The 25,636-nt window shown below is 39.8% G+C and overlaps 1 protein-coding gene across 1 annotated transcript in view; it reads left to right on the top strand.

Moving 5' to 3' along the window:
* The window catches only part of Man1a2 (mannosidase alpha class 1A member 2), a 128,856-nt gene extending 107,025 nt beyond the window's left edge, over nucleotides 1-21,831 (top strand). The window contains exons 12-13 of the mRNA XM_036190083.1: nucleotides 1,782-1,897; nucleotides 19,502-21,831. Coding sequence (XP_036045976.1) covers nucleotides 1,782-1,897; nucleotides 19,502-19,634 — 249 coding nt within the window. The 3' untranslated portion in view covers nucleotides 19,635-21,831. The remainder of the gene's footprint in view (nucleotides 1-1,781; nucleotides 1,898-19,501) is intronic.
* Nucleotides 21,832-25,636: the final 3,805 nt, after the last annotated feature.

The following is a 25,636-nucleotide window of genomic DNA, read 5'->3' as shown; positions in this document are numbered from 1 at the left end:
TGTAGACCAGAGCTGTTACACAGAAAAACCCTGTCTCAGGCTGGAGAAATGGCTCAGCAGTTAAGAGCACTGGCTGTTCTTCCAAAGGTCCTGAGTTCAATTCCCAGCAACCACGTGGTGGCTCACAACCATCTGTAATGAGATCTGGTGCCCTCTTGTGGCATGCAGATAGAACACTGTATACATAATAAATAAACCTTAAAAAAAAAAAGAAAGAAAGAAGGAAGGAAGACCCTGTCTCGAAAAAACAAGAGGAGGAGGAGGAAGAGGAACTTGGCTTAAGCACTTTTCCTTGGTAACTAGCTACCTAGCTTTCTATTAGAAGGGAAGCCAGATGGATAGGAAAGGTAGTGAGAGTAGGGACAGGAAGCTGCAGCAGCAGAGCTGAGGGAAGGGCTAGACCTTCCTTGCTCAGTAGCTCAGGGTTAGGGAGAGCAGGAAAGAGCGAGGCTCAAGTGCTCTTGGCTTGCTGAGCATCCAGGTCTGCATTGGGAGTGAGTGGCACGTTTGCACCAGCAAGATAATCAGTGGCTTTGACTTAAAAGTAGCATTGTAGATAGGTTGTTTTTGATTTAATACATTTGATTTATGCATGTTCAAGCTCACAAAAAGAAATATACAGTAAGCATTTTAAATTCCAGTCAGGCATTAGAACACAGTAGTTAAGAGAGAACAAATTGCTCAGCTCAGTTTCTCCATCTGAAAAGTAGAGCTGTTAACCTCCTAGGATTATGAAATTTAAATGCTAGTGTATATGAAAAGTTCTTGGAATGACCTTCGGCAGATTGTTAGCTCTTAATAGTCACCATTATTATAATCTAGGCATATAGGTGTGCACCTCCTGCTACTTATCACCACCTATGGTACCTAACTAATGAGACTGGGAATACAATATCTCAGAATAGAGTATGGTGACAATAAATATCTCTTATTACCACTAAATCATACATTTTTAGGATGTTGTGAGTTTTTGTTCTTGGATATGATCACACTAAAATTCATTGTGTGTGTTTGTATATATGTGTGTACTCATGCATGTGTATGTGGAGTTCAGAATACAATCTCATGTTTCTCTTGTGCCTTCCACCTTTTAAATAGACTCTCTCATTGGCCTAAGACTTCACCAAGTAGGCTAGTCTGCCCAGCCAGGTTAGCAAGCTCCAGGGATCCACCCTTATCTGCCTATGTTCTTAACCATTGCTGGAATTACAGGCACCCACCATTGCATTCTGCTTTTTACATGGATTCTGAGGAGCTGAACTCAAGTCCTCACTTTCCAAGACAGTTGCTCTATGAGCCATTTCCTCTACCCCTAATTACAAGCTTACTCCTGTCTTGATTTGTGCCAGACAGCTCCCTAATTCAGAAAGAACAGGTCAAATTCGGCATTTATGTTAGGAAAATATAAGCTTATTGTAGAGAGATTATAGTGTTAGACAGGGAAAGACATCTCAATACAAGCTTGTTTTTCCAGTACGAGAACATTTCTATTTGATAACACTATGCTTAGGCTTAATCGTATCAGTTACAAAAATGCCAATTTTTCTACAGATTTATATGAGTGTTTTTCTTTTTGTTACAGATAGGGTCTCACTATGTAACCCTAGCTGTCCTAGAATTCACTTTGCAGACCAGGCTGGCTTTGAACTTACAGAGATCCATCTGTCTGTTTCCCAAGTGCTGGGATTAAAGGCCATTGTGCCCATCTTTTCTATGAACTTTTGAGTACAGTCTTTCAACTTGTCCACAGAATTAATTGTCTTCTCTGTTCTCCTTCACAGGCTATTGAAAAGTATTGCCGAGTCAGTGGTGGGTTTTCTGGAGTCAAGGATGTGTATTCCCTCACTCCTACGCATGATGATGTGCAGCAGAGCTTCTTTCTTGCTGAAACATTAAAGTAAGCATGCATTCAGAGTGTTTTAAGTAAGCTTATTTAAAAACTGTTCTTATTACTGGGGCAGTATATAATGTTGCCATACAGGTATATAATGGGTAATGTTTAAATCAAATTAATCGTATCATTCAACTCAAATAATTAGTTATTTCTGAAATGTAGTGTTATCTATAATCACCCTTTCTGCAGTAGCGTACCAGAACCACTTTCTCCCCATGTAGCTGTAACAGTGCTCACTGCTCCTGTCCCTTCCCGTCTCTCCAGGCTCTGGTTGTGCTGTCTACCCCTATGCAGTCACCCTTTTTACCTTCTACCTAGGAGTGAGATCATACAGTTACTTGTTTTCTGTGCCTGGCATCTTTCCCTAGACATAGTTTTTAGATCCACCCAGACTAACAGAAATGACAAAATTTCATCATTTTTAATGGATGAATAATATTCCATTTGTAGATATATGCCACATTTTCTTTATTCATTAACATTTTTGTAGAGTAATATTGCTGTATGATTGCTAAATAATTAGTGTGACTATATGTTACATGTACAAGAGTTTATTACAAGAGTTTTATGTAGTTGGGTTGGTAAATATTAAGCCATATCTCGAAGAATGGCTGTAAGGTTTTATCAAGTAAATGTTCTGTGTTCAGGCAGGCCTCTAATCCTAAAACTCTGGAGACAAGATATAACAGGGTTTTTCCTTTGGGCCACCAACCAGCTCCCAAACCATGACCCGGAGACTTGCTATTAGTTATGCATGCTTGGCCTAGCTTAGGCTTGTTTCTGGCTAGCTCTCTTAAACTTAAACTAACCTGTTTCTCTTTATCTACCTTTTGCCTTGGGACTTTTTACCTTTTCTTTCCTTCTATGTATCTTACTCTCATTTCTGGCTGGTAGTTGCCTGGATTCTGGCACCAGGCCTGTTCTTCTTCTTCCTTGTTCTCTCCTTCTTCTCTCATCTCTCCTTTCTCCTATTTATTCTCTCTGCCTGCCAGCCCTGCCTATCCCTCTCCTGCCTAGTTATTAGCCATTCAGCTTTTTGTTAGACCAATCAGGTGCCTTAGTCAGGCAAGGTGAAACAAATACAACACATCTTTACATAATTAAATAGAGCACAAACAAATATAATACATCTTTGCCTAGTTAAAATAACATTCCACAACAGCAAAACCCAAGCATTGCCAACCCTGGGCCATCCTGAGCTATATACATATGTATAGCAAGAGTCTGTCTCAAAAAATAATTATAATAAATCAGGTGAAGGGATAGTTAGTACCTTTAAATAAGTTATTTTGTTTCTGCTCTTTGATATACTTTATCATCACCTTGAAAACTTCTTAAAGCATAGATACAATGGCCCATAACTACAAAATTTTACTGGGCTGAGGTAGAGCCAGGCAGTATGATGATCATCTTTGGACCTAGCTGAGTTCAGATTACATCTCTTAGGATGATCACATATGTTTCAGTGGTACTAAATGATAATGTAGCCATCACCAGCCATTCTCCCCATAAGGTTCTGTACAAAGATACATGTAAAGAAAAAAATGGGAAAGGAAAAAAGACAGTTTGGAGTGTATACTCAAAAAACCCAGGTGGAGCTCTTTAAATAGGCCTGGGAGGAAGATGGAGACATTAATTACATATATATGCTTTCTTAAAAGCATGCAAAGCAAGTGTCTCTTCATATCACCAGAAACTTAATTTCTTGTTTATGTTTCCTGTGTCTTACACGTGGTGACTTGTAAATGCATCATTTGCCTAGCAAATGTTTACTGCCCAGTACCACTCAGATAACTTGGGGATGTAGCAGCAACACAAGTACAAGTGTCCTGCTGCACTCTGATACAAATAAAGTTCATTTACATCTGCCCAGCTGGGTAGCCCACTCTGATAGGAATATTCATTCTTGTCTGGTACCTTACAGCTGAAAAGTACACACATCTCAAAGCGAGTTATCCTACAGATCCATATTAAGTTTTTCTTTTATGAATATGTCCTAATGTTTCCCAGTGTCTTTTAGCCTCTAAATTAGTGCTCTTCCTGCTTTGCCTTTTAACATATCAGTATGCTGTGTGCTTCTGTTTTCTTGCTGCTTCATTTCACTCCTTCTTTCCACATCCACAACTGACCCTGTTCCAGACCCTGATTGTTGTGGAGATAGATGACAACATCTGCCCTGGTCCTGTGTTTCCCACCTCTGGGCCTTCCTTGTTGTCATGTCTGTGTGGTTAGGCTTGCATCTGTATCAAGTAGTTTTAAGAGCACTGGACCATAAGACAGAGTGACAGCTTCCGTTATTCAGTGCTACATCCTAGCTAAGTGAACATGTCACAGGAAGGTCCGTGCTTTACGTGGAAAGCTGGGGAACTTGACACGGGGTGTAGGAGAGCTTCCCCTTCCCTTCCTTCCCAGCTCCTACACACACACACACACACACACCACCCCCCCACCCCCCTCAGCCTTTTGCCATTGCCATTTGTTTCTCTTGCTACCTCTCACCTCTCATTAAAGCTGTCTAGCTTTGCCTTTCCACATACATACACGTAGTTTACTCATTTAAAAACAACGCTCTTTTCTGGTTAATTCAGGAGTTAGTACCAGCATTTGGTTCAGCATGGCTTTTGGGAAGGGATGGGTCTGGATAGGAGGGAGGTGAGGAGGAGGAGCTGGGAGGAGTGGAGGGAGGGGAAACTGTAAGTAGAGTATATTATTTGAGGGGAAATCTTTTTTTCAGTAAAAAGGAAAAAATATTTCAGAAGCAAAGGGTATTCTACATGGTCACAATTCAGTCTTCATATTCAGAAACTTTAACAGGCATACAGTCCTGTGGTGTGACATATATTCCATTTAAATTTTTCTTCCAGTATTTTAAAATGTATCTCAGTTTTTCTTTTTTAATCCCAGTTCAAGAATAGAGTATTGGAACATTTGTTGTGTTTAGTTGTCCTATCTCTTTAGTCACCTTTATTGTATAAAAGAAGTCTTTTCAGCCAGATCTCTGTGAGTTCAAGGCCAGCCTGGGTGACAGAGAGAGATCCAGGACCGGCACCAAAGCTACACAAGAAACCGTGTCTCGGCACGTGGGGTGGGGGGAAGGACACGACGGGATCCGACGACAACTCAAAAAGCTTTCCAGACAAATTTTGGTCTTTTGCAAAATTAACAGTTTTTTAAGTATTTGGATTAGTTTGTATAGATTGTCACTCAATTATAATCCAGACTGTTTTCTAAGGGTTGCGTTTCACTTAAGCATTTTTGGATTAATACTATAAATGATGTATGTTCTTCATCCTGCTCTGTGAAGAGGCCCATGGTAATAATTTAGTTATTATTGATGATTTGGGGTTAGTTCATATGTTAATTGCTCCTAAGGTTGTGTAATCGTAAGCTGGCCAAGGAGAAATCCTTTTCCAGCAGTCTTCTAGGATTCCCAGCATCCTTTGCCTGAGTCAGATGTGACTGCAGCAGCAACAGGAGGCGCTGGCCCTAGTTTCCTCTGTGTTCTCAGAAGCTGCAGTGGCCTTCTCTGCTTCGCTTCATCTCCGCCCCTTGTTCTTGTCTGTGTCTGTTTCACCGCCTCTCTCTAGAGCGCCTTTGCCCTGCCAGTCAGTTATCGACCTTCCCCCTCTGACTTAGTCTCCCCTGTTAATGACTGCTTTTAGAACCATTTCTCCAGTACCTCAGCCAGGACAACCGTGAACATGGAGCATGCCACCTAGGGCCAGAAATAGATAGCATTCTGCCTCTTCCCCTCTAGTATCTATATGGACCATCACCAGTGTATCAGCAGTAGGCTAGGTAACTAGTCATTTATATTTACTTTCAGAAAGTCAGACTTGTGGATCAATAAAATTGAAAAGGTCAACAAGAGCAAACAGAAATAACAATGTTAAAACAGTAGCTGAGAAAATTGTCAGCACTGAACTATGGAATTCAGCACTGAGCTTCCCGCACGCTGAAGCAAGTAGTAGTCATCCTATAGAAGGCCATTCTCTGCCCTGGGAGTTGGGAGAGCACATTACTTTGACAAATGATATAATTGTGTTTGTGCTGCTAATTATAAAATGACTTAAACTGCGTAACTTGTTACCATATAGTCAACCAGTGAGTAAACTGTATGAAACTGCTCTTTTCAAAAACTTTAAAGACAGTTGAATGTTGCCAGTTTTGTGTGGTTCAGCTGCGTATGTTTAATGTTAAGTACCTTCAGGTAGTGATGCTAGAAGCTACTATGAGCCTTCCTCTCTTTTAGCTTTGTCTCTTACCCTTGTACTTATCCATCCTTAAGCCATTCTAATCTATATTCAGGCCTTTTGTTTTTTCTTAACTGGATTCCTCTGTGTGTAGCCCTGGCTGTCCCGGAACTCATTCTGTAGACCAAGCTGGCCTTAAACTCAAAGATATGCTTGCCTCTGCACCGCCCCTCCCCCAGTACTGGATTATAGGCGAGCACCACCACTACCTGGCTTATATTCAGACAATTTCATACATGAAGTGTGCAATTGACACACATGAAAGGCACAGAAGTCAGTGATACAGCCTTTATAAAAACTGATGGAATAATGTTAAGATAGAATAAAATAAAGTTCTGTGAAGATTAGAATTAACAGTCTTGATACTTTACAGAGGATTGCAGGTTAGCATGGCCCCTTCACTTCTCAGATGTTAGTTATAATTCAAACAGGCTTTGGTCAGAGGCTAAGAAGAGTGTTCTGTCAGAGGTGCGTTTGGTGTGAATTCACTAAAGAATAGCAGTTAATGTGTTTTCACTACTACAGGTGGCAACTCATTGACACAGCAGTGGCATAATGAGGTCAGAGTGGAGTCCTTGACCTGAATTAAGGACCATCTTACCTTTTATATTCGGCCATGGAAGCTATCCTGTGAATTAGCTGTTGTGATGGCTCTCCCTTTGCCCCCCCCTTCAAAGTCAAAGGCCTCTATGCTGTTTCATTTGTTTTCTTCAGTAGTTTCTACATTTTTTATTAACGTGTGTTGATGATTTAACAAAATACTATATAATGAGAAAGTCAGTAGATCCTTTTAACACTTCTTTTCCTAAAATTCTTATACTCTGCTAAATAAAATACATCCAGTGTTTCAATAAACCACAGATATATTAAGTTCATAAGAGAATCATTAACAAAATATAGTCTTTTGTAGGAAAAATAGTTGTTTGACTTGGAAAACATGAAGGAGATGTAATGGGAGTGGGGTGTTTTTACCCAGAGTTGATGCTGAAATAGGATGAATTGGTGTTTGGGAACAGCCATGAAGCTGACAGTAAAACACCATGCTGGGGTCGCCAGTTCGGTGTAGGGAGATAACTAAAAGGTAGTGCTAACAACATTTCCAGTGTGGGTCATTAGGATGGTTGTGATAGGAGTCTAAGAAGATAATAGATTTTCAGAAAAAAAATTACTTTTAACAAATATTTTGAAGAGGCAGTTCAAAAGATAAATTTTCCCAGACTGAGAATGAAGAGTAAAGAAGGAATCTGTATAATCCTTTAGAGTTGTGATGCAGGATGTCTTTCTGTACTCTGTGAATATGTTGCTCCTGTTGATTAATAAATAAAGCTGCTTTGGCCTGTGGCAGGGCAAGATAAGAGCCAGGCGAGGATTCCAAGTAGACATACAGGGGGAAGTCAGGGCAGACGTCATCCTGCTGCCCAAGGAGCAAAAATGTAGATTAATAGAGATGGGTTAATTTAAGTTGTAAGGGCTAGTTGCTAATAAGCCTGAGCAGTAGGCCAAACAGTTTGTAATCAATATTAAGCCTCTGAGTGATTATTTACAAGCGGCTGAGCGACGGGGCTGGACACAGAAAAGCCTCCAGTTACAGAGTTGCCTCTACCTAACAAGATATTACAATTCAGTTTGGCCAACTAAGCACAATTCATTTGTTCATATTTGTTGAGAGCCATTAAAATGACTGTAGAAGACTAACTAGTGAGGTAATAGAGGGCAGGGACAGTTTCTGTCAACACATGTTGAGAAAACAGCAGAACAGAGAAAGCTGAGTGCTTGTATCGGGAGTTAACTTGAGCAAGCTGATAAACTGGCAAATGCTGGCTTTGAAAACTGGAATTTGAGAGTGGGCGTGGGAGTGTTCACATGGGAATATTAGACTCTTTTGTTTTGTTGTTGTTTTGTTTTTTTCAAGACAGGGTTTCTCTGTGTAGCTCTGGCTGTCCTGAAACTAACTTTGTAGACCAGCCTGGCCCTTGAACTCAGAGATCTGCCTGCCTCTGCTTCCAGAGTGCTGGGATTAAAAGTGTGTACCACCACCACCACCCAGCGAATATTAGACTCTTCTTTCCATCCTGCTTCATCATCTCTGTCCTCTGAAATGGAAGGAGATTCTTATGAGAGGAACTTCAACTACAGAGGCTGTGGACTTTGAGGTAACAGGCACTGTTAAAAGTACGTAGATGGGTGGTGGTGGTGCATGCCTTTAATCCCAGCACTCGGGAGGCAGAGGCAGATCTCTGAGTTCCAGGCCAGCCTGGTCTACAGACCAAGATCCAGGACAGGCACCAAAACTACACAGAGAAACCCTGTCTCGAAAAACCAAAAACCAAAACAAACAACAAAAAAAGGTACATAGATGACTGAAAGACTTCCTTTGGAATTTCATTAGATAAGATTACAGAAAAGAAAAAAATCTTGATATCAACACATGAGATTCCTCATCAAGACAAATAACCACGTCCTTACCCACTGCCCTGTGGCAAAGCCCTTGTAAATACCAACCTGTCTACTGCTTCCTGTCAGCTTTTCAGTGTCTTGCTTCCAAGTGTTAATTAGCAGCTCTGGACTAGGGATATTTGCCATACTGTAAGATTTGTCATGTTTGTGTGTGTGTGTGAGAGTGTGTGTGCGAGCGCGCACGCACTCGCATGCGCTATGTGATTAAGAGGGTAATTCACCCAGATTGATTTACATAAGCTTAAGGGGTTTCAAGATTAAATGTATAGACTGCTCCTATATAAAATAGGTAGATACTATCACCCTGCCAGTTCCTCTAATTGCAAGAAAGAGCTGTCTGAGTTTAGTAAAGCGGTAAATAAAAAGTCTCTAAGCTGAACGAACCAAAGACTCCACAGAGTGGAAGCAGCTTTCTCTAGAGCCCGCACACTGTTGATAAGTGTGTCCCCTTTGAATTCGCTATGGTTTCAGGCCTCTGTATCACCTTCTTGCATCCACCAGTTCCTCTTAAAGACTTTGGGAGTATTTTCTACCCGCCTTTAGTGTCTATACCTCTTCCTTCACATATTTTAGTGAGTTAGGCTTTCATTGAATCTCAGCTCAATTAACAAATTTGCTGTGTTATGTCTGTAAGTCTCAATGTCTAAAAGTCAGTCTGTTTTAAAAAAAAATTGCCAAGATAAATCATTTAACTTTTTTCTATAGGTTAAGAGTACAGGTTACATTTTTGGTTGTGAGCCTAGCCTTTAACGGCTGAGCTATCTATCCCTCCAGCAAGTACAAGGCCCTGGGTTCGGTCCTCAGCTCTGGGAAAAAAAAAAAAAAAAAAAGAGTACAGGTTACAAAGCTAAATGGAAGTTACTTGGAAACACTGGGGATGAGAACTTCAACATTTAAGTCATTGCTTTCACTTCTTTGCTCTTGAATTAGATTTGCACTCTGTTTGTTTTTACATCTAAATCATCAAAGCATAGGAAAGATATAAACGATGGAGGACTACTTCATTCAGCAAGTGCTCACTGTTAGGTGCCTGATCTGTGTTGGCTCTTATTTCCATATATCAGTGTGTATAAGTTCCATGGAGAGGAATCTGTAGTAGTTGACATCCTGAAACTCTCCACTCTTCCCTAACTTATAGTTGCCGTTTTGATAGCCTGCTTGTGAAGACATGCCATGGGTGTTATCTGTATTCCCCATCATTTGCTCCCCTACCTCTGCTTCGTCTCCATTGTAGTGTCCCTTCATAATACAGATGTGTGTGTTATCTGCTTCTACCAGCAGAATTAAGGTTCACAACGAAGGGTCTCCTTAATTCCTCTGTTCTAACATTTACCATATGGCACTAAGTAAATGAGTGTTGAGTCTGTTCAGTAAGTCTTTGCTCATTATGTGAGGTAGGAGTTGAATGTTTGCATCTCTAATCACTTACATAATATTTTTAAAGATTTATTTATTTTTATTTTATGTGCATTGGAGTTTTGCCTGAGTATATGTCTGTGTGAAGGTTTTGGATCCCTTGGAACTGGAGTTAAAGACAGTTGTGAACTGCCATCTGGGTACTGGGAATTGAACCTGGGTCCTCTGGAAGAGCAGCCAGTGGTCTTAACTACTGTGCCATCTCTCCAGCCCCCACTCGCATAATATTTAATTGTGTGATTTTACTTTTTATGATATGAAAATATGATATATATTTCCAAATATACTTTTACGACGTTATCTGATTGTTCTATGCCCAATTTTAAGTTGTTTCATACCTCCCTTTTTAACACTATTTCTCTATAGTACTTGACTTCTAACATAACATAGTTTTCTTTTTTGTTGTTATTTTATTTTGTTTGTTTTTCAAGGCGTGGTTTTTTTGTGTACCGTTGACTGTCCTAGAACTTGCTCTGTAAACCAGGCTGGCCTCAAACTCAAAAAGATTCTGCCTCTGCCTCCTAAGAGCTGGGATTTAAGACACTCATATGCCACTGCACCCAGTTTATAACATAATTTTCTAAACATTATCAAAGTAGAATATAAATTCCATGGAGCAGATAAGATTTTTTGATATTTTGTTTATTGTTTTATCTTCATATAATGAGGTTTGCACATACAAGTTTTAATATTTAATAGATTCCAGATGAAGACTTGAGTCACCTGACTCCCAGGGGAACAGCTAAAAACAACAGCAGTTATTTTTATAAGGTCTTATAAAATAGTATCATACAATAACCAGCCATACAGTGGTGGCGCACGCCTTTAATCCCAGCACTCGGGAGGCAGAGGCAGGTGGATCTCTGTGAGTTGGAGGCCAGCATGGTCTTCAGAGTGAGATTCAAGACAGGCACCAAAACTACATTGAGATACCCTGTCTCAAAAAATCAGAGAGGGGGGGAAGGGGGGAGAAGACAGTAGTTGTGTCCTTCCCTGGCTGTGGCTTAGGGTGGGTTTGGAACCAGTGCTAGCAGTGACAGATACTCACTAAAGGAACTGACAAAAGTGAAAACCAGATTCAGAGCTGTGGGGCTGTTGTCAGTAGAGCTAAAGGTTCAGATGAGCTGAAGAAGGAACGGTGAAATAATAGACCTCTTGTTAGAAGTTACACATGTAGGAGACTTGCAGAAGTGCCTCTCAAGCTGGAGCATGAATCCAAGCTGCCTCAAAGGATTCATCACCAGGGCTTCTTCCTAATAGGCCTAGAGTGGAGCTTAAGAGTATGCACTGCTAGCAAGTTCACAGGCATTCTCACAGCTGCTGGTCTGTAGGGATCACTTTGAGAACCACTGATGCCCATGCTCTGTAACACATTGGTGCAAGCAATTAAGAATCAAGGAACTGCTGACAGAGCAGCTGCCACACCATGATGTCAGGTGGCAAAACCGTTGCTAACTGCTGTCTCCATGTAGTTAGTCTTTTCGAGACTCTGGAGTACTGGAAGTGTGGTTTGCAGTCTTTAATCCCTCTAGCGCATGCCACAGTGCAGTCCAAGTGTTAGATTTTGTCACTTTCAAAATACCTAGCAGTCTCTCTTGCTACAGCAGAGGGAGCTAGTACACAAATTGTGCTAGGTGGCAACAACAAAATGTTCACCTTTCCATTTTTGTCAGTCTTTATTGAAGTATTTTAAGTGAGTGGTTCATTGGCGTTTTATCAGATTCATTAGACTGGATAACTACCACCCCGTTTAATGTAGTTGTGTTCTGTGTAGTGGTGTTTTGGTCAGCGATGGACCACTTATTGCACATGGGTCCCATGGAATTCTATCACTTACTGACTGCCTTAGTGTATCATTTTAGCCATCTTGGTTTCTCTCAGTACTCTGTAATGTTCACACACCAGGGGACCACCTGACAATGCATTTCTCCAAACCCAGCCCCATGGTATGTGACACCTGAGTGTAGAGAATACATCTCCACCTTTGTTTTGCAGTCACTTCTATCCACACCCAAACTGCTCTGCTTTCTGTCTCTGTACATTGCCCTTTTTAGAAACTAATTAGTTTGAATCATATGGTTTGGGAGTATTTTTTATTTGGCATTTTATCAGAATGGTTCATGTTACAGTTATCAGCAATTCATTCCTTTATGGTGGTGCTATTTAGTCTTGCTGGGGTATGAACATTTTGTTTATCCCTTTACTTCTGATGGGCTATTAGATGGTTTTGAAATGAATAAAGGAAAAATGATTGTCCACCACTTGATTACAGTAATGTGTTTGCACTTATCTTTTTTAATTTAAAATTTTGCCCATAAACTAATTTTGTATAATATGCTGTTATCAATCAGTCATCAAATTGTTTACTATTATTAAATAAAGTCTGAAGTGGTTTTAAATGTAAGTGCTGGAGAAGTGAAAGAAAGAAACTGAAATATTGCTAAGTGGTATATAAGATGTTAACAGGTAGTATAAAATAGAAGAAATGAGTTGTCTAAAATGAGGGCCAGCTTGAGAAAGTACCTAGGAATAGAAGAAAACTTCCTCAGCTTGATAAAGAGCACATATGAAAAAAAAAAAAAAAAAAACCAGTTACCATCATACTGAAAAAGGCATTTGGTTCTCCCAAGGTCAATAACAAAAAAGTCAGCGCTCTTCCTTTTCTGTTTAGCATTGTACTGGAGATTCTAGCCGATGCTGTCAGGCAAGAAAGACAAACAAACAAACAAAAGAAGACATCCAGACTAGAAAGGAAGAAGTAAGACTGATTTAAAGAGAGAATGTGATAATCCATATAGAAAATCCTACGTATCTTACCAAAGAATAACTAAAACTAATGAATGAATTTAGCAAGGTTGCAGATACTGGCTCATTATGCACAAATTAATTGTATATATTAGCAGTGAGCCATAAGAAGTTAAAAATTAAGAATATCACATATAAATAGCATGAAGATATAGAATATTAAATGCAAATCTTGGTAAAATATTAAATAGCTACACACTGAAAATTAAAGTCATTGCTGAAATAAATGTTCAATGCCTAAATAAATGTTCAAGTTTCTGGAAACATGATAGTAATTCTCCCCAAATTTAATATGTTGATTATATGAAACTCTATTCAAAATGTTAGTCATCTTTTTTTTTTTTCTTTTTCTATAGAAATTGACATACTGTTTCTGATTACAAAGGATCTAGAATAACCAAGACAAGTTTGAAAAAGAATGAAGTGTAACAGTACATTTTTTTGGGGACCACCAGCACACAAATAATGACTTGGAGACTTATTACTAGTTATGAAAGCTTGGCCTTAGCTTAGGCTTTTCCCCAGCTAGCTCTTATAACATAACTTAACCTGTTTCTATTAATCTACGTTCTACCATGTGGCTGTTACCTCTTCTTGGTATGTGGCACATCCAACTTGCTCTGAGTTTGCTGGTGAATTCATCCACCTAAATTCCTCCTCCTAGTTTCTCTCTCTCTGCCCAGAAGTCCCACCTATTCTCTCCTGCCTAGCTATTGGTCATGTATATCTTAAATCAATCAGAAGGTGACACATCTTTACAGTGTAAACAAATATTCCACAACATCTCCTCCTTTTTGCATTTGGCAAATTCAGAGAAAATACCTATCTTAGTGGGTCCAAAATTTTATACCTAAACTACTTTCTATCATAACTTGTATTACCATCTAAAAATACCTTTTTTTACACCTTAAAACATCTTAGATAAACAACTTAAGCTTTTATGTCTCTCAGCCTTATAAAATTTATATCTCTTTTGTATGTTTCTTTTCTGAATTTAGCAACAAGGAAAACTGTAACTGTAACTATCTAGTCTTCAACCCCATCAAAGACCCAAGAAGGATAAAGTATTACCTGAGTAAACAGGAAGTACAGAGCAAACAACTTTCAAAATTATAGAAATGATAAAAACAGCTGGCTACCTGGATGGTTGCCCAAGGTTCCTCTGCAATGTTGGGTCATCCATCTTCAGTCTATAGGTCTAGAATATCTGACAGACTTTTCTGTAAAGCAGGAATTATGAAGGACTTGCCTACCTTGTCTTGGAAAAGTTCAGCAGTTGCCTTTTTTTGTGTCCTGTTTATCACAATTGAACAGCATACTGTCAGCAGTCAAGACAAGGACAGTTTCATGTCCAGTGGCTAGCTTTGCCATATTGAAAGCAAACTACATATGTAGGTTCTTCAATGCCTGTCATCCTTTTTTGAAGTAAATTGGTGCTGCCAGGAACAGATGTGTCTCACTATCATGAAAAGCCTTATGTTATTAAAACATCTTAAATGCCATATTCTATAGGTCCCTGAAGTGTTTGAAGACCACCTATTTATCTGAACTATATCTCTGTGTAGTCTTGGAAACATACCTAACATTACTACCAGTTATAGATTGTTATAGATGACTAACTACTAACCTGCATTTCTTAATTATCCTAAATGGTTTATAGGAATAGCTTTTAAGGACTAGAACTATACATTAAATTTTTAAATGTGCTGCATAGGTACAGTACCTTAAACAAGAGTAGACACATATATACACTATAACTAAAATAACCTTAAATTTGTATTAATATACAAAAATATCTTAAACAAGAGTAGAACCATGTATAGAGTATGTTCTAACAAAAATAACATTTAATTTGTATCAATATAATATAATTCCCCTTTTTTCTTTTCAGAGATCCTTGAATCCAACCTACCTTGCTTAATTTCTTCCCTTACCATGACCAGTAACAGTTTACAACAAACTCTCCTAAGTGATGAATAAACATCCATAACCCACTGAATGACCAAATACACCCACCCCACCTCCTGGGAATGTGGACATCCTGTTCTCTAGACTGTTTCCTGTTGTTTGGGGATGATAACATCTTTAGGGGCCCTGAGAAAATAGAGATAAAAGGTAGATTACTGAATCTATTATGAAAAGAAAAGATACTTTTAAAAAGGAACTACTTGCTTTACATAGGATAAGTAATGAAAATTTTTATTGTCTGAGTTTATCAAATGTTACTGGACTGGACATTGTTAATATTTATAATGGAGTTTTTATCTGAATCTGTTGAATGTTAATGGACTAGACATCATTAATGTAATTCTTGACTGTATATATTGTATATACTTATTGGATAGTTTTTCTTGTATTAGTTATAAGCTTTTTTAAATTTTAGACAAAAGGGCTGGAGAGATGGCTCAGCGGTTAAGAGCACTGGCTGTTCTTCCAGAGGTCCTGAGTTCAATTCCCAGCAACCACATGATGGCTCACAACCATCTGTAATAAGATCTGGTGCCCTCTTCTTGCCTGCAAGCATGTCATGTAGGCAGAACACTGTATACATAATAAATAAATTAATTAATTAAAAAAAGAATTTCCTACAATATGTTTAGGGCAGTGGTGGTGCATGCCATTAATCCCAGCACTCCGGTGGCAGAGGCAGGTAAGTCTCTGAGTTCGAGGCCAGCCTGGTCTACAAAGTGACTTCAAGGACAGGCTCCAACAGCTACACAGAGAAACCCTGTCTCTAAAAACTAACAAATAACACACACACACACACACACACACACACACACACACACACAGAATGCACCACCATGCCTGTCCTAGGGGGAAAAATTTAGACAAAAAAGGGGAAATATATTGTGTTCCCCAAAATATTGTGCACCCTAATAAACTTATAATGGTCAAGTCCTGGGATAGCTAGCTGTATTCTTTTTTGTTTGGTCTCTGTATGATGGGGAAGTGTAGAGCTTATCTGAATTCCTGGCTAGAGTAGTCTGTGAGGATAGGCTATCTCAACTAGCAGCTTTGAAGTTGTTCTAGATGCAGAATTTTGAGGAAACTGCAACAGAGACATTTTAAGAGGCTGGATCACCTGGGTTACTTATTTTTATTGTCTGATCCTTTTTTTTTTTTCTAAAAACACAAATTTTTAAAGGTAACATATATCTGCATTAACACAAGTATGGAATGTGCAGTGTGTACAAGATAGCTAAAGATGATTTTCTGTTTTATGTTTGAGTAGGTAAAAAGCATCTGTCAACTTTATAAGTCCATTTGGACTGCATAGCCACACTGTAATATAAATCTCTATCCATGCCATATGAAAGTCCTGTAGCCAACAAGATTTATCATATCTCATCCAGTCTCAAAGCTGTTCCCATGCAGGGGGATCAGCTTATACACCTGTCTTGCAGGTTTTCTTCTTCATGTCTGTAGCCAAGATTTTCAGGTCTCCCCCAATCAAATCTGCTCTATATTAATTTTGAAGAAATCCATAGCTTTTTGTTTCTTGTGAAAGCAAAAGCAAAACCTCTTCCCTAATGCAACATATTTTCTGAGTTCCATTTTGAAGTTAAGACGCATAAGTTGGTTTAATTTAGCATTTTCCATAATCCAGTGTCTCTCAGCAGCTGTTGTTTTTTGTTCATCAGCATTTAAAAAATTCAAAGTCAACAAAGCACCATACAGGATCCAAACACCCTGTGTATTTCTCATCTTTATGTGTTATTCCTTTTATATTACTTTACTCTCTTTTTAATGACTTTTATTATTTTATCTTTTTTTTTCTTTAACACCTAAGCATATTTAAAATATTATATCTGTTTAGGTTTTCTCAGTCTGTACCTGACTTTTTGTGCATCTGTGGTCTTCTCTGACTGTGTGAGCCAAACCTTAAACTGCTAGGCTACCACCTCCTGGCTCTGGAGTCTGGCTACACTCCTATCAGTTCCCTGAGAGCCTAGTCTCATGGTGATGGTACCACCGGAAGCCGCATTTACCGCCCCAGCTCTAGGAACTTTCTGAGACTGTTTTCTGGAGTCCCCAAGCGAAAAGGCCCAGGTGGCAACTGCAGGAGTGCCGGCTGGTGTGACCCTCAGTTCCTGTGGTCCTTCCTCGCCTTGGAGAACCAAATGTAGCAAACTTTCTTGTACTATATTTGAATTGCCAGCCCCCAAATAATGACTTGGCGATTTATTAATTATGAAATCTTGGCCTTAGCTTAGGCTTGTTTTCAACTAGCTCTTATAACTTAATTACTCCATATTTCTTAATCTATGTTCTGCCATGTGGCTCTACCTTATCTCTACTGCACCTCCTGCTGTCTGAGTTGCTGGCAAAATCTGCACCTAGATTTCTCCTTTCAGTTTTTCTCTCTCTCTGCCCAGAAGTCTCGCCTGTTCCTTCCTGCCTAGCTATTGGCCATTTATCCCTTTATTAAAACCAATCAGAAGTTATCTTCACAGTGTAAATAAGTATTCTGCAACATAGAAGCCTTCATAATTTACTTGAAGGCACTAAAGCTGCAGTGTATTCTACAGATTCATTGATGTGCAAAATAGAGTTCATGGAAGGCACTGTGCTTAGATGGAGACCTGATTTTCACAAAGGCAGAGTCATGATAAAGGGTGGTATTGATTATAGATTGCACTGAAACATTTGAATTTCTTAATTCATATACATAAAGACCTAAATTTAAAGCCTTAAAAATGCACTTTAAAAAGAAAACACTGAGAAAAAAAATTTTTGTAACCTGAAGTTAGGCAAAGATTCCTTAGATAAGACAGCAGAAGCAAAATCCATTAAACCAGTCTCAAAATGGAAAGCAGTTATTCTTGGAAAGATACTGTTAAGAGAGTAAAGAAAAAGCTGTATATAGTGGTGCCTTTAATCTCAACACTTGGGAGACAGAGCCAGGCAGAGGTATTAGAGAGACCCTGTCTCAGAAGGAGGAGGGTGGGGGTAAAGAAAAGGCACATACAAGGATAATAATCTTTAGAAAGCAAGTGATTGATCATGGACTGCTGTCTGTAACACATGAGAAATTCTGGGAACTTAGCAAGAGAAGAGCCATTCCAGTTAAAAATTGGGTGAAATTTTCAAATAGGTGTCTTCCCAAAAGATGTCAAGATAATGAAGCACGTGAAACGATGCTCTGCCTTTGCCTCCATCTTCACATGGCCTTCTTGCATGTCTAGTCCAACTCTCCCTTTGCTCTCCCTTGTAATGCTGCACCAGAGTCATGGAGCACACACTGGGACTGCACAGTCTCCATGTGGAAAGCAGACTGTAGAGTCCCCTGCTGTGTCCAGCCAGGTATGTTGCGGCTTCTCTGTTGGCAGCCTGGTGAGAAAAGCAGTCAAGGTGTAGGACAGAGTGGGATAGAAAGTCCTGTCACTCTGTATTCCAGCTTCTAAGTACCAAGGGTAACGTTTCATCCCCGTTTACCTGTGCTGGTTTTGCTCTCATCCAGAACTGTAACAGTAGCCAGAAGAGAGAGTAATGTACTTTAAAAAAAAAATCTTCGCTGGGGTTTGGTAAAGTGGTGCTAGTTACCAACATCAAGAAGCAAATCTCAAGTTTTCTTACTGTGTGGTGTGTGTGTGTCCATCTGTCTGTCTGTGTTTATGGTGCTAGAAATGGAGCCCAAGGCTTTGCTCATGCTAGGCAGGGGCTGTATAACTGAGATATACCCGACCCCTGATTCTATAGATTTTTATGTATACTTTGATGATCTTTAATAGAATTCAGATTGGAATTTTCCTGACTATATTAAAGGGAAGAATCATTGTGGTATACCAGGTGGTGTTAGCGCTCACCTTTAATCACACACACACAAAATGATTGTGGTTATTTATTCTGTTTGGTATCCAAGTGACTCTGGTGGCATGGAGCTCACAGAGAGACCTTTGGCTACTAATCACCTTCTGACTCTATAAATACACAATGCTTCAGAGACTTATTTAATAGTTTCCCATACCAAGAGCTGTAAAGTTTACAACTACTAGTTTTCCTCAGTATTTGCTAATAAATGTGAATCTTTAAGTCTCCTATGATTCTTTTTGGTTTTTCGAGACAGGGTTTCTCTGTGTAGCTTTGAGCCTTTCCTGGAACTCACTCTGTAGACCAGGCTGGCCTCCAACTCACAGATCCACCTGGCTCTGCCTCCCGAGTGCTGGGATTAAAGGTGTGCACCACCAACACCCGGCTTCCTATGATTGATTCTTTGAGTCACCAAAACTTAGAATTGATATTATGTGTGCTTCTTGAAAGAATGTCTCAAAATTATGAAGTGGTTTATCTTATGCTGTTCTTATATAGCTTTGTTACTTCACAGGCTTTGGACAAGTGTGTGAATTTTGGTTTTGTTTTTTGTTTTGTTTTTAGAGACAGGGTTTCTCTGTAGCTTTGGAGCCTGTCCTGGACTAGCTCTGTAGACCAGGCTGGCCTCCAACTCACAGAGATCCACCTGCCTCTGCCTCCTGAGTGCTGGGATTACAGGTGTGTGCCACCACCGCCCGGCGTGTGTGAAATTTTTAAAGAAACCTTTATTTCAGCAGTCTAACTGTGCATCTTCATCAGAACTGTTCAGAGTCAGTTACTGGCTTTCTCTGCAGTCCCCAATGAGCCCACTTGTCATGTTGTTGACTTCTGACTGACTGTCGCTTCTTCCTTTTGTTTTCAGATACTTGTACCTGCTGTTTTCTGGTGATGACCTTCTACCTTTAGACCACTGGGTATTTAACACAGAGGCTCATCCTCTGCCGGTGTTACGTTTAGCCAACACCACTCTTTCAGGTAATCCTGCTGTTCGATGAACACAGTTCCAGAAGGACCATTCTTACCTGTGTTTTGTTTACATGGACCACTACAGAAATTTCTGGAGAGGCGGCTTTTGAAAACTTGGACCTCTACGTCACCATGCCAGATGAAACTCTCCCCTGCAAGACTTTTCACTTGTAGATACATCAACTTTGAAATTATTCCATTTTATACCTGACCAAAACATGCTCTGGTACATGTAGGACAGAAGCCTGATATAGTTTGACTCTTGATGAAATGGCCACATGAGAAACAATGTCTTATTCTGTATGGTTAGTGCAAGCCAAGACCATAGAACACCTTCCAGGAATTGGAGATGGCTTTTGGAACCAATTATATGTTTGTTTCCTCCCACAGTGGAGCAGCTTTCAAATCAAATATTCCACATTGCTTAACCCCCCTTCCTCCACTTTAATAATGGGGCAAACTGAAGTGAACAAGAACAAGGGAACAGTGTAACTCCGTTGGTAGGAAGAAGACTTGGAGAAGAAACAGATACCTGTCACTGTCTGAATTTTCAAGCTCCTCATTGGATTTTTACCAGACTGGTAACCATTTCATTCCCAACCTAGTTCACTGAAATCTGTTTAGATTTAGTTTTTCTCGGGGGGACATGATCTCATGAAGAATACTTTTCAAGTCTTTTGTCTCCATATGGTATGCTGAAACTGGTATTTATCCTAACTGCTGCTTATGAGCCCAAGTGTGGGAGTGTGCATGTAGCTCATGCTAGTGTTGGTAGCATGCAGAAGGTGGGGAAAGTGCCAGTTTGTTGCCTTGAAACCTGTTCTAGAGAAATCCTTGATTTTGTTGGTAGGAAATTATTTTTCTGAACCAGCAAGTCTATCAAGCAAAGATACCTGCTTTAATCTCATAACGCAGTTAGTAGAGTTGTTCACCTTACAATTTCATGGGGCTTGGCAAAATTCACTGTACTGCTATGCAGCTCTGCATTTGCTAGAACAAGCTGAATTGCTTTCACAACTTACTAAAGTAAAGCAAACCATCTCAGCGTCCCTCTAGCAAGGGTCAGGTCCCTTACTTAATTACCTCACACGTGTGAGCTGCTCACAAAGAGTTTATGTTTTAAGTTTCTCCAAGAATATTATATATCCAAAGAATAGACTAGCTTCAAAATAATTTCCAGTGGCAAATGTGTGATATAATTAATCATACTCACTAAAACTGGCATCAGCCTAAGGGACTTACAGATATTGTGGGTTTGTTTTTTTTTTGTTGTTGTTGTTTTTTTTTGTCGTTATTGCTCTATATTTTGGCAAAAAAAGTAAAATTTTATCAAGAACTATAAGGTAAATAGTAATGCTTATAAATTTTTTGTCCCTTGAATTTCTATGACAATACAAGACACTTTTTCTTCCTTTTCATTAGTACAGACATCATTTATTGATTATAATAAAACTTGAGAACACTATAATATTTACTCTGAATTTGAATATTTTGATGTAACAGTTTGCTCATGAGCTCTGCTTTGGAATTCTGGAAGCTTATTTCCTTGGTTGGTAGCTTTTCTTTTTAGCCCTCTACTAGCATATAGCAGATTTAAATTGTGGAAAAAGTCAATATAATCAGACATATAAGGGTGACCAACTTACACCACAAATCATCTAATCCTCAGAGTTCAGCCAGTGCTTCATAAGCTTGCCACCTCACACTTGGTCAGTATTCATAGAAAACAACATGTAGAGAGCAAGTTCTAGCACATTTCAAAATTGTAATATCTTTTACTACTTGAAATTTTTTAAGTGTAAATGAGAAAGGTAGATGGCTATTACTTTAGAAGAGAAAGAGAAGGTTTTGGTTCTCAGAAGGAAAAAAAAAAAAAGAGCCTTCTAAAAACAGCACAAGCTCACTTCTCACAAGATGAAGTGAAAAGCTGGAGGTAGCCAAGACCAGAGCAGCAAGCAGGGAACCAACCAGCTTTTCACTTTGTTCACACCAGTGCAGTGAAGGCACCATCTTGGTTCCCAGGAATTCTCAGAGGAGACCGTCTAGCACACCCCACCCCCACCCAGTGCTGTTGTCATTCACATGATCTGATAGCATAAGAGAGAAGGATCGGTTCACATGAAGATCTTAAGACTGTCACTTTAACACCTTGACTGTGATGAGGACTTAGGCTTACAGTGATGCTTTTCTTTGAATACCAAAGGCATTAAAGTCAGGTGTAAATGACTTGCCAGTGTCATGTTGTATTTTGTTAATAGATTTTTTAAAGGTATTTCCCCCAACATCTACCATTATCCCATATTTTGCTTACTTTCTTGCTTACTTTTTAAGCGTGTGCCTTCTTCCATCCTTCATTCGGTTGGCATTTTGTAGACTTTAGTACTCAAGCTCCATACTCATTGTGTTTATAAAATGGGAAAAGAACCCAGAAATGCTTACTAACTGGTACCTCTTCAAAGAGCTGGTACCTCATCTTGTGCTTTGGGCACAGTTGTGCAGAATAGATATTACATAGAAGTGGGGTAAGTCCCTAGCTAGAAGTTCTTTCTCCAGGTGGGCTGGGCCTTTGTGCTCCTCTGATACCCACCTCTTCCTATCTTTTAACTGGTGTGTATGTGTAAAGGAAAGCCTGGGTGTTGAAAGAATGCACTGTTTTTGCAGAATACTGACCCTGATGTCCTCTAGGGCACCGAGGATTCCTTTGGCAGGTGAAACAAGCAGTTTGAAACCTTGATCCTCAGCTTCTCTTTTCCACTCTTCATCGCCAAGGTCTTTGTCAAACTTGGAATTGGTTGATAAAGGTTGTGCGTGCCCTACTCCTTCTGATGCAGTCTCTGTGTGAGCCGGAGTCTGAATGAGCGCATGCGTGAGAGAGTGAGTGAACACCAGCGATGGGACATTGCACATGCGCCAAGCTCTGGGCCTGGCGCCATTCAAGCCTTAGAACACGTTATGTGATTCCAATGGCATTTTCTGTATGAGAGTGGTTCATACCATTTTAAATGTTTTCCAAAATGAATCGTGTTAGAAAATTCTTAATTTTATATTTCATTTAAATTAAAGAAAGATAAGCGGTTTATAATATATTTTAAACACTGTTACTATATAAAGAATACTAACAACTATAATTGTAGTTAATAACTAAAGTCTCTTGGAAATGTCAAAGAAATATTTGATTTCTGATGCATCTTTGACTAAAATATTTACTTTAGAAATAAAAACATTCTTATTTTGTTATATCACTTTAATTACATGATTAAAGTCAATATTTTGTAGACATGTGCGTTATTTTATATTTTAAAAAAATTGTTCCCTAATTCATGGGTATACCTTGCAGTTGTAAATTGTCTTTTCTCTAGTATACTTCCTACGAATGGTAGCCCCTGTATTTCTTACATATAAAGAAAACCATACTAAAATGTCTCAAATGCCAGTTACTAGAGTCTAAGAGTTGTAGCTTCAGGCCCCTCCTTTTCTCTGGGTTCTTTTCCCTGGACTTGGCTGGCCAGCTTCCGCCTCCTTTACTCTGCATATCTGTGCATACATACAGTTAGACACAGACCCAGAATCCTGTCTGCTCGCTGTAGCCAGCTGAAGCCTGCTTTAGGCCACACAGCTTGCCTGCAGAGGATGGAAGGAATCACATCTGACTGTTTTGATTCATTCACCGTGGTTTAGGACCCTGGAAAGCATGCTTCTGTTCTCCAGCTCATCCAAACCCTCACAGAGATGGTCTTCTCGTTCTACATGTCAGCGAGTTTTCCTATAAACAGCCAGATGGTAAATGTTTTAAGGTCTGCCCACCATGTAGCTCTCTCATTTCTCACGTCTGCTGCTACAGCTATAGATAGTATGCAAATAAATGGGTAGAGCTGTGATGCCATAAACCTTCATTTGAAAAACCAGATGGAGGCCTGGATTTGGCCTGTATGTCCCAGCTGCTGACCCCATCCCAGGTTTATTTTGTATAAGACCCTCTAACCTTTAACCTGCATCTTTTCTCGGTTTTCTATTTGCATAATTCACTTTAAAGCAGAAAGATGTATGTATGTACAATTGTATGTATCTGTATTACCTAAAGCTGTATATTTTGTTATCTATTTGAAAGTAGATCTATTTTTCAGGGTCTCTTTGGTCTTTAGGATAATGTGATTTTTATGAAAGAGGCAGGGTGGGAGGATTAGGCTTTCAGCCCCTGTCCTCCTCTTGTCATCCAGTGTCCTAATTCCGGACTGTGTGGCATCAAAATACTACTTGCTAACTTTACCTGCTGACTAGCCCTTGGACCAAGACCCTGGAATGTAGGGATTTATTCTCTCTATTCTCTTAGCGCTTTCAGACAAGAACATAATAGAATTCTGGATTTTGGTGCTGCAGAAAACAGTCTTGAAAACTGGACAACACAAAATGTGTTACGTGCCCAGTTCACCCCTTGGCCCAGCTGCTGCTAGTCTGTAGGATACTTACACTGTCACCCCTAGAACAGCTTACGTCCAGATAGGTCCCGAAAGACATACCCCCTTCTTCCTTCGTTTCGTAGCTCTCCACGATACCTTCACAAGTATGTCAGTGTGCATCATTTCCTAATCAAAGCTTCCTTCAGCTTCAGCTTTCTACTGGCACTGATGAACAGATTAGTCAGCCACTGGAGGGCTCATGAAACGTAAAGTCATGCAGTGTCTTACTAGCACATATGCTGCAGAGTGACAGTCCTGACAGGCAGTACACTTCCCTTGATGTTTTTCAAGCGCTTCACTATTTTTGGAAATGAAACCTGTATTCAGAATGAAGGGACAGAGAGAGCTCTTGTCTTGGCATGAATGAGCTGCCTTTCTAGGCCCTGCCTACTCAGAGGTCACTTCCGCTTTGTGTGCATGTAAACTTTGGTACTCCAAGCACATCAGAGCACACATGCAGAGGAACACGTGAGGCAGGCACCTTGCAATAACTTGTAGCTAAAGAATTCTGCATACCACACACCAGAAAACCATGAAAAGCGGAGCTCTTTATTGACAGAAACTTACAAGTTCATTTTTGCTGGGTTAACTAACTACAGTATACCTTAACTGTTGGTTTGGAAGTTGAAATGCCATTCTTTACTCTCACTGGCCTCAAATTCACTGATGAATTTTTCCCTAAACTAATAAGTGGGTAAGTATAACCCGTGTTGTTACCCACTGGCTGCTCCTGAACTGGTTTCCAGTCATGTCCTCCATAATGTGACTTTTTTTTATATAAATCAAAGGTAATATTGTATAATGGGAGATCAAATAAAGATGTTCTTTAAGTGAAAAGTCTTCTCTCTCCCTCCCTCTCTCTCCCTCTCCCTCTCCCTCTCCCTCTCCCTCTCTCTCTCCCTCTCCCTCTCCCTCTCCCTCTCCCTCTCCCTCTCCCTCTCCCTCTCCCTCTCCCTCTCCCTCTCTCTCTCTCTCTCTCTCTCTCCTTTTTCACCCAGCGACCATGAACAGTTCAGTTTCTTCCTGTGTGCAGAAGAGCAACTTTGGCTTTATTTACAAGAACTGGGGTCCTGTTTCCAATGTTCAAAGCATTTCTTTTGGCTCTGCCCATTTTCACATTTCTTAATCCTGCAACGAGATAAAGAGCTAGCTGAGAGAATAATTTTTACACACTGATTTGAAGAAAAACTCTAGAGCCTTCATGTCCCTTGTGCATGTTCTTACCCAGAGCAGCCTGAAATTGCTAAAGTAGCAATCTTGGACATGTGACATTTACATACAAACTTTTGGGTTGGCATGTTTTCATTTCTCATGGGTATGTATAGAGCTAGAGAGAAAGCTGCCGAGTTGTGGTCCGGTTAGGCAGAGCTTGTTTTTCTGCCGTTACCACAGTCCTGAGGTAACTGCTCTCCTCTCCTTTCTAGAACTGTGTGAAGGTAAAGTACTGGCTGTTCCCCCCACTTCCTTCTGCCAGGAGTCCAAGACCATTGTAAACCTCTCTTAAAGTTTAGATTGTGCATTTGGACATGCACATGCGGCAGTGCACATGCGAGGACAGAGGACATTAGGAGTGG

The sequence above is a fragment of the Onychomys torridus genome, chromosome 6 (assembly GCF_903995425.1).
Source record: "Onychomys torridus chromosome 6, mOncTor1.1, whole genome shotgun sequence".
Taxonomy (NCBI): Eukaryota; Metazoa; Chordata; class Mammalia; order Rodentia; family Cricetidae; genus Onychomys; species Onychomys torridus.
Note: the sequence above shows the minus strand (reverse complement) of the source record. Positions and strands in the feature narration are given on the sequence as shown.